Source organism: Larimichthys crocea, chromosome XIII (assembly GCF_000972845.2).
Source record: "Larimichthys crocea isolate SSNF chromosome XIII, L_crocea_2.0, whole genome shotgun sequence".
Taxonomy (NCBI): domain Eukaryota; kingdom Metazoa; phylum Chordata; class Actinopteri; family Sciaenidae; genus Larimichthys; species Larimichthys crocea.
The window spans coordinates 23,832,982-23,846,138 of record NC_040023.1 but is presented as its reverse complement, the minus strand read 5'-3'; the positions used below and the strand labels follow the sequence as shown (position 1 = coordinate 23,846,138).

General features: G+C 40.6%; 1 protein-coding gene across 5 annotated transcripts in view; it reads right to left on the bottom strand.

The window, feature by feature from the left end:
* Positions 1-1,425: 1,425 nt before the first annotated feature.
* The window catches only part of zhx1 (zinc fingers and homeoboxes 1), a 17,038-nt gene continuing 5,306 nt past the window's right edge, over positions 1,426-13,157 (bottom strand). For 3 of the 5 annotated variants that reach the window (XM_019256778.2, XM_019256780.2, XM_019256779.2), the window contains exons 6-8: positions 12,834-12,998; positions 11,365-12,606; positions 8,534-9,948 (exon numbers count right to left, since the gene is read on the bottom strand). In XM_019256778.2, coding sequence (XP_019112323.1) covers positions 9,667-9,948; positions 11,365-12,606; positions 12,834-12,998 — 1,689 coding nt within the window. In that variant the 3' untranslated portion in view covers positions 8,534-9,666. Of the gene's footprint in view, positions 1,523-2,176; positions 2,293-8,533; positions 9,949-11,364; positions 12,607-12,833; positions 12,999-13,157 lie in introns of those variants that run through there. The other 2 variants (XR_003463628.1, XR_003463627.1) reach the window with 2 other exon arrangements.

Below are 13,157 nucleotides of genomic sequence, written 5' to 3'. Positions count from 1 at the left end.
TGATGCTCACTTACATTAGGCTTAGGACATTAAAAACTCCTGAAATGATTGTGTCGCACCACGTAAATCTGTTACTTTGCTCGGGACTGAACTGCACTTGGCAGTAAACATTTTTTTTTATCTGCTTAATGAGAGTCCACGGCCCCGGGAAACGGCGAGGTCCGGGCGCTGTAAACGCAGAGCCGGTCGCGGCGCACCACCTCGGAGGATCCTCCCGCACGGTGCGGCCGTCCCTGACCCGAGTTTAATCCCCCGGGCAGACTGCGCGGAAGTTGCGGTGATTGGTTATTGCAACACCCCCGAATTCACGGGGATTCACTGAAGTTCCAAATTGCAACATCGTGAATTCCTGGAGGATCGGTGTTATGGGATCATTTACGGTACAGTCACGCCTGACGCCGATTACCACTACTGCGCGCGCGCGCGCGCGCGTGTGTGTGTATGTGTGTGTGTGTGTGTGACACAGAAAGGCAGACGCGGCAGTGGAAGCTGCAGCCACAACGTAACCTATTTCTAATTAAAAAAAGACGAAAAAGAACATTTCCTACTTCTCTCGCATTCGCCAAGAATCGCGATTCATTTTTTCTGACAACCGATGCGAGTCGTCACGCTTTTGTACCGATTTTAATCGTGTCACGATGTATCGTTACATCCCTACCCACAGCAGCTGATAATTTGAGTATAATATAATAATCATATTACAGTATCATGAAGGATTCACTGCGACAAATGTAAACACATTACAAAACTCACAAAAAGCTCCACACTGTTCAAATCAAGTAGTATCTGTTCACACTTATGGTGTTCCACTCCAACATTTTTATCTGGAAAGCTGCTGCAGTGGTCTAACACCTACGACCCATATTAGAGAAGAATTAGTGACTCATGGTATTCAAAAATGTAAAAAACAACATTTTCTCTTACTTTGCGCAGATGAAATTGAACTCCCTGAAGTCAGACATGCTGAACCAAAAGTGTTCCCCCATTGTCTCCATGGCACCACTCATGTAACAATCTGCTGTTACATTCTCTGGAGCCCAGTGAGTGAAACCTAAGCGATGATCATCGACCCAGAACCAGAACTCCAGGGTGCAGGTGTAGTGAAGGACCAGGGCTTTCTTAACCTCCAGCTCAGCCCAGGCCTGGGCGTCTTCATCAAGGATGGAAGCCAGTAGTTCAGTGCATCATCCCATGTCTTGTTCTCTGAGATTAGCTCAAAGGGGGATTTTGGAAAAATCATGTGACATTTCTTTTCATTAAAACAAAAAAAAACTAAATTTACTTACTGTGATAATACTATCTGCTCTAGTATTAATACACTAATTGTGCACATTTAACTGTAAACGAGATTTTTCAGTGTGCACAGCACTGAATAAGCAATCTCTTTGTGGATAAGAATGTTTGTTTTACCATGTTTTATTCCACAGATATCCACTTCACACAGGACTAAATGGTGTGCTGAGGACACCGTGATGTAGCGCCCCGACATTTGTATTGGTTTAATTTTGTGATGTTTTTAGACCTGGAAGTAAAAAAAGATGAACATACAGTAAGAGGATGAGAAAAAGAATGGGCAGGAGGTTTGATGTTTGTGATTCTGTGGGGAGGAAACCTCCTTTTTTTGCTTCTTTTGGGGACTAAACTGAAAAAGACAAGTTCTATAGACACCTCAGCATCCAACACACCCCATAACTGGAGGCTGTGAAGAAGGGGGATTATTTTGTCAGGGATTGATCCTGTAACATTTATATTTACACTGTGAAATCAAGCCATAGTGATGAATCTATTGTCACCCTTGGAAAAATGTTACTGGAAGCATGAGAATTCAACATATCATGTAATACAACCAGAATTGAAGACACACACAGACACACACACACACACACACACACACTCAAACAATATTGAATTTGCAGAAGCCTGAAAATATGAAATAAAAGAATTGAAAGTAACATGAAGGTATTACATGCTGTTGGTGTAATGGTATTATTTCATAGTAGAACAGTAGTAAACACAAAATGCTCTGTCAATACTTATACAATACTTAGGCATATAGGTCAAATACTCTCTATATAAAATGACATAATTTGTGCTGCATTCAGGGAAGCATAGAGGAAATGACAGTAAAACACAATTATCCATTTTATTATTTTATCCACGATGCACATTTTTGTGGATCTGCTCTAGTTCTCACGCTGCGCATCGATCATTTAAAAGATCAGTGACGTGGATGTGCGTTAAGTCAGCTACTTACCAATCAGAAAGATGATCAAGAGACTCCACAGCATCATACTATGGAGAAGAAAATATAGTCAGCTGACTGGGGTCAAATGACCAAAGATAAAAAAAATTGAGATCAGAAATACAGTTGTCAATTTCTTTTAAATGACACAAACATATCTACCTAAATCTACCTATTTGTACTTATTTCCCTTCTATAAAGGGACAGAGGTTCCAACATATCCAAAGTCTTGTTTTGGTTGTCTTAAAAATAATTTTTATATTCAAATGTATTTTCCCTGCTTCTCTGAACCACAGAGAAAAAAAACATGCTTTCCTACTAGAAGATATCCTAGACTGTCTTGTTTCTACACTTAAAACATTTTTAAGCCACGTATGTATTTCAATTACATAGAAAATTAAAATAGTCTTAAGGGACAATAGTTTTCATCTAAACACTCTTCCACACCTATATGTGACTTGGCTTGGGAACCGGAGGCTGGCTGGTTCAAGTCCCACATGGACCAAAAATATGGAAGGTGGACTGGTAGCTGGAGAGGTGCCAGTTCACCTCCTGGGCACTACTGAGGTGCCGTTGAGCAAGGTCTATGCCCTTGTACTGCATGTGTGTGTGTCCGGGTTAAAATGCATGTCAAAAATAAAGATAGAGTGAAAAAAGAATTTCCCCATTGAGGGATCTTCTTCTTCTATTCCATTTGGCCATTTACAATGACTAAGATGTATATGTGACACAGAGGAAAAGTTAGATGACAAGGCTACAGACAGCAAACTGCTTCACTGAACAAGAAAACATATATAAGTCCTTCAATAGAAAACCATTACTCCAAACCAGAGATCTCTGGAGACAGAAGACACCATTCTTCAAAAGTTTGTGACGCAATCTAGTAAACAAGTATCTCATATAAAAAAACACATCTCTCCAGCAACTGTTCACAGAACAGCCTGTGAACTATCGCCCCCCTCCCACAAGAACAACCTGGCTACCAAAGCCCTGTGGATCTTTTAAAAGAGGCAGATGTAATCATTGTGATAATGTTTTTAAGATGCACATGTATCAAATGAGACACTTTGCCATTTGCAACACCACACATGTTGTTTATAGACTGGAGTGCGCCTGTGGCTTTTTCCACGTAGGAATAAAAATAAAAAAAAGAAAGAAGAACGGCTTGCAGAAGATAAAAACGTTAGGCCTATGTGACAACCCCAACATACTGAGTCATTGTGTTAGAAGCTGTTGAAAAGGACATTAGAGGAGGCGACCGACAAAGAAGACTACTCTAACAAGATGAAGAAGAAATAATGAAAATATTGTATTTCAATATATGTATTCATTTTTGGTGGTCATGGTGATTTTGCAGTTAATGTGTGTTTGTATTTATAAACAAGAACATTTTTACCAGGTATATATTTATCATAAGGAAAGGATTGAATCCACCTTGACTTGCCTTCCGTCCTCTTTCCCTTCACTCCTCCTCCTTCATTCTCCCTCCCTTAATGATGTACCACTTCTTCACGTTTGACCATTAGGTTTGCAAATTTCATACCCATCCTCCCACTCTACTCATTAGTGTAACACAATATAGTTGTGTGAACTACTTCCGACAATGACCTGTGAGCCCTTCACAGGCTGGAATAAGCAAAGTACACCTAAGTACTGTGTGTATTGTAGCAGTGCGTCTACTAAATCAGTTTCATATTACACTTCAATAAATATATACAAAAGTATTCTTAACAGCTGACACTGGATCACTGATGGTTTAGTTGAAACACTGTTAACACTATTAACAAATGGTGACTGATCGGCAGGGTATAGCTTTTAATGTGACACTATGCATTACCTTCAGCTGTATTACTGTTCCACATAACATTTATTCAAAGCAAAACACGCAAAATGTCGCTCGCAAGTGCACATCTTTTGATCAAAATTTATTGGGTTTTGTCCTCAAACAAGTATAAAATATAAATCTTTTCTAAATCAAGCTAGAAGTCAAGCCAGAGCCTCGATAACAGCTGAGATTTTAAATTAACATTGCACAAATTGTCTGCCTCACAGCTGGTTGCTACAAGCTGGTGATCGCAGGGGCCACACAAAGGGAATTTATAGCTTTCTAAAGCAAGCCTGCAGAGGAGAGCGCACATACATACATACATACATACATACATACATGTTTAATTAAGGTTCATGACAAGGTTTATGTTCAGTTTTGAACACATTTCAGATGTACAGGCAGAGTGTAGAAATAACTTAGTGTAGATGGAAATGTCAGTTCCGTAGACAGAGAATAACACCTGTTGGAAGTGTTGACGTATTTTAGGTCATGAAGGTTCTAGACAGAAACTTTGCCTGCAATCATCAAATACCCTCGAGTTGTCAGTTAGATGTAAGATGTACAAGCTCGTGGCAGATTATTTCTGGCAACCTGTGTCTAGGGGATCAAATGTCAGTTTTAAATGGCACAGTAAATATTTGCATTCTCCCCCCTTTATTTAAAGTAGAGTATACTGTTAGATAATTGTGCTCCTCTCACAGTCTTTCTGTCTACGGAACCTTCATGTAACTAAACACAAAAGCAGAGCAATAGGGAAAATAAACAGGTCTGGAGATATGAGTCGTATTAAAGAAAGAACAAAGAGAAAATGTTCATATTATTTTTAAAAGCAAAGCACGCTTTTTAGAGGCAATAACTTGGGGTAAAAACTGTCAACAGATTAGATAAGAAAAAAACACACAATGTGAAAGTTCCACTGTAAATGAGTTTTTAAAAAATGCATTCATACGTACAGTATATTACAATTCTGACAAGGAGTTGTTTGTTTTTTTTTTCCTGACAAAAAATCTGGCTGCTTTATAGCGAAAACATTTGAATCTCTGATTGCTGTAAGAAACATTCAACCAACTACCTGTCTAAATACAGAAAAACAAGTGAGGACCATAGCAGAAGTATAGCGGATACAGATATGACATTATGTGCACAATAGGACAGCAGGTAAACTACTCGGATCACAATGTTAGCTCATAGCTCTACTGCACAAGGTTAACTGGGATACATGATGACTGTTGAATATAAAATCATGACTCAGGGAGCAGACACGGCACCTCAGCAACCTGGGAAAACTATTGAAATACATGATTAATATTTAAAGTAGAATGGCTTTTTTTCTCTTTTCTTTTTTAAGATATTACAGATTTATAGTTAGTTTCTAGTTTAGTTATTATGAGGCAGAGCCAGACTGGCTCAGTTTCTACCAATACTCATATCATTCACCTGACATGGGGCTAATATCAACATGATGGTGAAGTCTGTTATGGCACTCCAGGGATTTAGTGGTGTCATTACATTTCCTACAATGCAACAGATTTGTGTCTTTAATAGTTTCTTTTCTACTTTCTCTAACAAGTGCAGGTTCACTGTTCAATTTTTAAAAGAAAAGTCTAATGACGTCACTATGACATCATCAGGGTTATTTTCCACACGCACAGCCGTGTTTTCATAGGCTGAGCAGTACTCTTCAATGACGAGTATACATCAAGAGTGAAACTGATGGAGAGCCCCTTTAAGAAACTATGTTGCTCATAAGATTTGTTACATTTAATGTATGACCATAAAACAGCTTGTCGTGAAACCACAAATATGGACACTTTAAAGTTCAAAGATGTTTGCTATCAGGATGTCCATTTTTGCAAGAACATCAGAAGTGCATGTCTTTTCTCTTGAGTACTTGATTCTATATTTCTTGCAACAAAAGTACCAAAAAGCCACTTTGGGCAACACTGGCTGAACTCTAAAACTGATTCTACTTCAAAAACACTACTCTATTGTACATATTGTATGAGTCTGTCTTGTTAACAATGTCGGAAAAGAGTTGTAATGACACAGTTTTCATAGATAGAAACATATAAAACCATTCAAAACAGACTGACTCTAGTAAAGAAAGAGCACACTGTAAAAGAGCGTGGGCTGGATACCTGGTGGCAGGCATAAGCCTAACCTGTGGACTAAAGCGAGCTAACAGGCGGATAAATTAAAAGTAGCATGATTCGAATGCTTACAAAAGATCACAAAATGGCAACTTGTGGTGATTATGTTGGACTTTAAAATGTTTCTCAAAATGGAGTCGAAAGCCTGTCCAAGCTAACAGTGGCTTAAAAAGTCCATGAATTGAAGAAAGCAGGTCCATGGTTGGTGTCAACCTGGTGATAAAAAGGAACTGATATTATTAAAGCTACACGCAGAATTAATCCCAGGTTACGCTTCTGCTGTGCCAAGTATACCAACCCAAAATATTGTATTTACAAATGAGCAGTTGTTCGTCTTGGTTATTGCATGCAGTATTAGACAAAAGGAATACCTTACCATTTTGAATTTGTCATTTTTCATGGCCGGGCACTTGTCACATTACAACAGACTGTATCAAGGTTCCAACTCTCCTTCGGTTGCTATAAACTAGCTAGTTTAGTTCGTTTACAGCAAGCAGACTACATTGCTTTCAGACATACTCGTCAAAATAAAAGGTGCTAACGTGGTGTAACAAGTGCCCGGTGAAAAAAAATACAATACAATAACACCAAGGTATCTGTTTAAGGACTTACAACAGAAGTTTCCAATGTCTACTTCAGACTGTCTAGGCATCTTTTAGCGTCAGCAGAAAGCAGAGCTCGGTCATGCATCACAACTTAGTCTGAACAAGCCTCCCTTACGAATCACCCAACAGTATGTGATTTCCAAAGCACTGACAAATTCTCTCTCATCATCTTCTGTCGAGAGTTGGTGAACTTCTGTTCAAACAAGCGTACGAGCCGTGTAGGCACATAGGTTTATCTGCAAAGCTTCATCAGAGTCTCTCCCCCTATTTTTTTGAAGGACTGTAGTTCAGACAGTCTTCAGTTTATGGTTGTGTCAGTTTTACTGTGGTAAAGCGTGACGAAAACAGAAAGAGGAGCATTATTTGGTAGACTTCCCACCACAGAGGGAATGCTGTGCTGTTTCTTCAGGCATCACAACAGTCCCTCCCGCAGGAGAAAGAATGTCTGTTTTAATTTTCTGAACAGTTTCAGTCTTTTGAAGATGTCCCTACAGCCCGTCTGTCTCTCTGTGTTGTAGACAATTGAATGAGACAGAGAACCGACAGGTCACAGATAACATTTATGTCTCGGGAAGTGCACATCAAGAGTCTAGGCATTCATTTTCCAAAAAAGTGGACTGGAGGAGAGGGGTAAAGCATCAGACAGGGATTTGTGGGGTCAGGGAAGGAGAGATGGGGCACAATTCTCATGATTTAAAGCAACAATACAAACAAATACCAACAAATATAACACGTGTGCATTTTCAAAAGGAGAAAAGATTAAAAATGAGGCTCAAATTGTGCAATTTAGCTAATGAAAGCAGTGAGTGATTGTTCTATTCATTTTTTTGAGCCTTAGAAACATCCAACTATGAAACAACACATTAGAAAAGTGGATAAATTGATTCCTCCTCATGAAAACACACATAGGGTTTTAAAAAAGGCAAAACACTGGTTCAGTTTGTAGTCATACAAAACAGATTTGGTCTCTCAGAGCCATTTTATGGTATAATAAGAGATTAAGGTGCCTAATCAAGATTTAGTCCACAATGTACACAAGTGGACAAAGTGCATTTTTAAAAACAGTTTAGGTGCTTCACGTTTTTCTCTTCAGTGCAGACTGGAGTTAAATTCTGATTTGAAATACTGTTAAAAAGTCTTTCATTCTTTGAAGATTAGGTCGAGACCCAAAATGATTCACAGGCCTTGTTTTTGACACAAGACCAAACCTAAAGGCAAGGTATCGGTGATTTGGTGGTGATTGCAGTCTTGTTAAAGTGATTTGACTTGTGGATTTACTCACTCTAAATTTACACTAGAGCTGCAGCTGGTGCTTATTGTTTACGTTTGCTTTGGGGATAAAATCTGCAATTCTGCATCTTCAGATTCAGTCCATCCATTCGACCCCCAGAAACTCACCACGGGTAAATTCTTTACACTGCGGTAAAATCTGCATTCTGTTTCTGTTACTATTTCAGTGGACTTAGTTCACAACTGTAGCTCACTGCTCAGAAGACAACACATTCAACTTTGGGACAACAGCCTCACACTGTCCAAATCTAAATAATAACATAACAAAAACCTTTAAAAAGGTCATAATAACTGGGGCGGTGTTTAGCTCATGCCCCATGTGTGAAGGCTCAGTCCTTGCTGCGGAAGCCCGGGGTTCGAATCCGACCTGTGGCTCTTTCCTGCATGTCATTCCATGTCATCTCTCTCTCCCCACATTCCTGTCACTCTTCAGCAGTCTCTATCAAATAAAGCTTGAAAAGGCCAAAAAAATAATCTTTAAAAAAAACAACAAAAAAAAACTCAAAATATAACACAGGATAAGTTCTATCAAAAGGTGAACTATTCGTTTCAAAACATTAAGAGCAGTGCATATTAAACACATATTGTGGCATTTCTCCATCAAATCTGTGGGTGGTAAAAATTCTAATAATACTCATGAAACAACAAGCCACTATAAAGGGAAGACTGGAGTAGACATCCTGTGATGTTTGAAAGAATCATGGCATTGACTCGGCATGAAGGTACCTTGTCTCATATCGAGATAAAATGCCTGACTTTCATTGTCATTATCAATCCATATCAGCTCAAACAACCTGCTGATTCAGATCCAGTCCTTGCGATCTTCACAAATGCTAGAAAGATACTGTAACATGTAAAATTCAACCAATTCCACAGATAGATATATGCTAGTTTGATTGGGGACCTTGCTCAGGAGTGACATCTAGCTGTGATACATTTTTAAGCACCTTTGTAAACGCAACAGATTCAGTAAAGTCTCTGTCTATTTTTTTTTTCTCTGTGTGAGCTGTTAGTCTGGTACCAGGGGTGAAACATTCATCACATTGGAGAAAGAGGTTTCAAATTTGACTTGTGCTCATAACACGCTTTCACAAGGAAATGCAGCATAAATGTAAACTGGCTTCATTTGAGCAAGTAATGAGTGCAAATTTAACAAGGGGCATGGTGGGCATTAAAACTCCTCCTAAAATGTCTTGTTTACCACAGCCAGGATTCTTCAATTGCTTTTAAAGAAGGATGTATGTATGTGTCTGGATACACAACCATTTTTTGGGTACAGTTTTCTGCTGTTTGAAACCATGACCCTCTAAACTGTCACACATTACTTACAGGAAATAAGGTAAGTATTAAGAGAGTGAGCTAAAGCTAATAGTCCATCTGTTAGTCTCATTTCATGTGATTCGGAAAAAAACAGTGAATTCATCTCGCAAATGAGTGCACATGCAAATCAGCGGCAAAGAGATGTGGTTTAGCAAACTGTCTTCCAGCATTGATCATACCAGTATTTCTCTTGTAACATTCTGTCATGTTTCGCCGCGTTTCCCACAGTCATTAGTCTTCAGAAACTGACAAGGATTTCCTGACGCTACGTGACGGCTCCCAAACCTCACTGTCATCCGTGTCATCGCCTTCGTCCTCCTCATCTACTTCGTCGTCTTCCTCGTCTCCCATCCCCGTGCCGCTCTGCTCGTCATTGGCCGTCGACGCCTCTCCCTGCGTCTCCGCTCCCTCTTCTTCTCCTTCGTGTCCGACCGTCCTTCCTGTGGTCGTCTCCTGGAAGGGATCTGACCCTGTGTCCAAGCGTCGCTGGACCTCGGCAAACCACTCCCTCACCTTTTGACAGGGAGGGAGATAGAGACACACACACACACACACACACACACACACACACACACACACACACACACACTTTAACAGCATGCTGAGAGCATGTTGTTACCTGTTGTCACCTGTAAGGTGACCAAGGTAATGTCCTGTGTGATATTTACAGAAGTTCATACTGAAACATTGTTAATGAAATGCAGGATTTTTTGTTTCTTCCACAGTCAGTTTATGATCCAAAGCACTTGTCCATAAAACCTTCTGGAGGACAGGACATTTATAATGACTGCTGCTGGGTTTGAATGGTATGAAGATGAGTTTTAATGAGATGGAATGAGTTTGCATTTTACAATCAGACAGACTGCATTACACTTCAGCGATTTTTGACTAACCTCTGAAAATGTGTCTGTTTCAGGCAAGAAACTGAATGAATCTAAATTTACCTAAAATATTTTCCTGACAAAGGTCCAGCACCAAAACATCCCAAATAAATGTATTATTGCAAGTACAGGAAATATAACTGAGTGGTGAAATGATTCAGTTCAGATGGACTAGCTGCACAGCAGACATTTTGAAATGACGCAGCAGGAAACCTGCTGTTGTCCATGAGGGTTCACTGTCACTCTTACTGGGACATTCAATGGAACTGAGCCATTGTTACTGTTATTAAGTCCTTCTAAAGTTTCATTGTTTAAACATTTTGAGTTGTTTTTTTGGAAATTTGCATTCAAGTGTTTCTATGAATGCTCATACAATTTTACACCAAAGTTTAGGGTTAGGGTTATTTTTTCATTTAATTTGGAATAGGGTTTAGGTTGTAGCTTCCTCTCAAAGCTAGTTTGTTTGGTTTATTGTGTTGGCCTCACTCCCAAGAGAAGCTTCCTTTTTAGTTGTGCTAATGTTTCGGTAGCAGCAATAAACTGCTTGCTTTTTGACCGTGTAAATGAGTGTGGACTTATTTTTATTATTATTATTAATGTGTTATGGGGAAAAAAAAACCTAGACTGTGACATAACACACTATTTCGTATTGAGAAGTATCGAGTATTGCCATTCTGTGTTCAGTCCTGTATTAGAACTACTGAAGTATGAAGCCCTGTGACTGTATAAAGGCCTTTGACAAAAATTATGGAAGTTATGGAATGCCCCGAATATACGTATTATGGTTATATGTAAAAAGAGAAAGAGGAGGACGATGATGACAGAAATCAGCTTGCACAAATTAAATGTTACATTTTTGGGTGTATGTGAGAGGGTGCGGGTTTGGGTTTATTTTCTTATATTTTGTCAAAATGAACAAAAACTATATACATTTCCTGCATGTCAACACTCTTTCTCGAGTGGGTAGGAGGTGAGAGGTCAGAAGCTGATACAATGACTCATACCTCCATTTTCTCACATCTCAATAAAAAAATAATAATTTTATTACCTGTTCATAGCTCATGTTGGTCTTGGTGACAAGCTCATCCAGGTCTTGCTCATTGAGAAAACGGTGCCTCAGGTAGTACTCCTTCAGAATCTCCCTCCCACTCTTGAATTTCTTTGATGGAGGAGCTCTATCGACGTCAACACTGAACGAGGCAGACCTTCTTGGCTGTTTTCTGGTTCGGGACCGCCCCCAACCACGATTTCGGACACGTCTTTTCCGGCCAGTGCTGCTGCTGCTGCTACTTCCTATTTTACTTCCTCCTCCGCCATTTGGCCCATCGACGTTGCCACTTTGGTACTGGAAGAACCATTTCAGGTTGCTGTTCTTCCACGAGTACCGAGAGTCCCCGAACCAACTGACGATGTAGGACCGAGGAAGGCTGCTCTCTTCTGCCAGCTGGTCGTACTCCTCTGGTGTGGGCCACTGGGTCCGCACGAAGGCACTTTTCAGAATATGGAGTTGCTCTGGAGTCTTTTTACTCTTATCTTTGATGTCCTTGTTGCTGCTGCTGTTGCTGCTGGTGGGCAGCTGCTTACTGTGACTGCCAGGAGGAGTTTGACTACTTTTACGAGATGAGGAGGCAGAAGGAGAAGAAGAGCTGGCTGTTCCTCCTTCTCCTGCTTTTCCTCCGTCTGTCTCCATCTTTCCTCCCTCTGAAGAATCCGGGGAGGAGGTACTGACAGATGGCATTTTTCGTCTCTCTGTGAACCAGGCATCTATCTCCCTCCTCGTCAGTTTAGTCTCTGTCCTCAGGCGGCTCAGTTCTTCATCTGATGGGGTAATGCTCTTCTCAAAACTTTCCTCCAGCACAACCAGCTGCTCCGGAGTCTTCTCCTTAAACTTCTGCAGGGTGAAATCTGGGAATGGATTCCATGTTTTGGGCCGCGTCTCTTTCTCCTTTACAGGAGGAGTGCGTGGAGGGAGGGGAGATGTGGGCGTCTCGTCGCTTGAGTCAATAACAATGGTAGTGCTAGCGCTGCTACTACAGCTGCCACTTCCTCTGCCCCCTCCGTCGTGGAAAACAATGACATGGCTGTTCTTGGAGTTGCGCTGGTTGTACCTGGTGTCACTGAACCACTTCTTGATCTCTCCCTTTGTCAGGTTGGTGAGCTTCATCAGCCGGGCGATTTCTGCGTCAGTGACAAAGTGGTTTTTCAGGTAGCTGGCTTTCAGCTCTGCCAGCTGCTCTTTGGACTTCTTAGGCCGCAAACTAAACGTATCAGCACTGAGGGCTGAGTTCTCCTTAGAAAGGAAAGAGGAGAGTTTACATATTAAACATTATTTGGCCCACAGATTACCAAATACCTGCTAGGAGAGAGATAAAATTGCTACAGATGATATGTGGACAACTTTGGGTATATTGCATTACAACTGATACCATGTAGTGAAAAGAACGTGCTTGTTGGCTATTGAGAGTACAAGGGTAATAAAGTATTTGTCTAAAAGGCAGCAACACGTGCTGTCCCCACCTGTGGGGAAAGAGAGGGAGGCTGGACAGTGGTGGCCCGTTTCAGCTCACTGTTTGTTGGGGTGGGCTGGCAGGAAACTCTGCTGGAGCTCTGGGACTGACTGGGCAGTCCTGCGACCGTCAGAGTGATGGGACTGGTCACGGGAAGGTTTCCCCCTGGGCCGACCTACACAGAGTCAGAAAATAACGATGCACTGAGTGTGAGGAGACACACAGGGAGGTATTTGTTGTTTAAAGCGACTGCAGTCTTTATTTGAGCCTTGAAACTGTTCTTTGTGTGTGTAACTGCTGTAATGTACGCATGTTTGCTTTTTTTTTTTTTTTT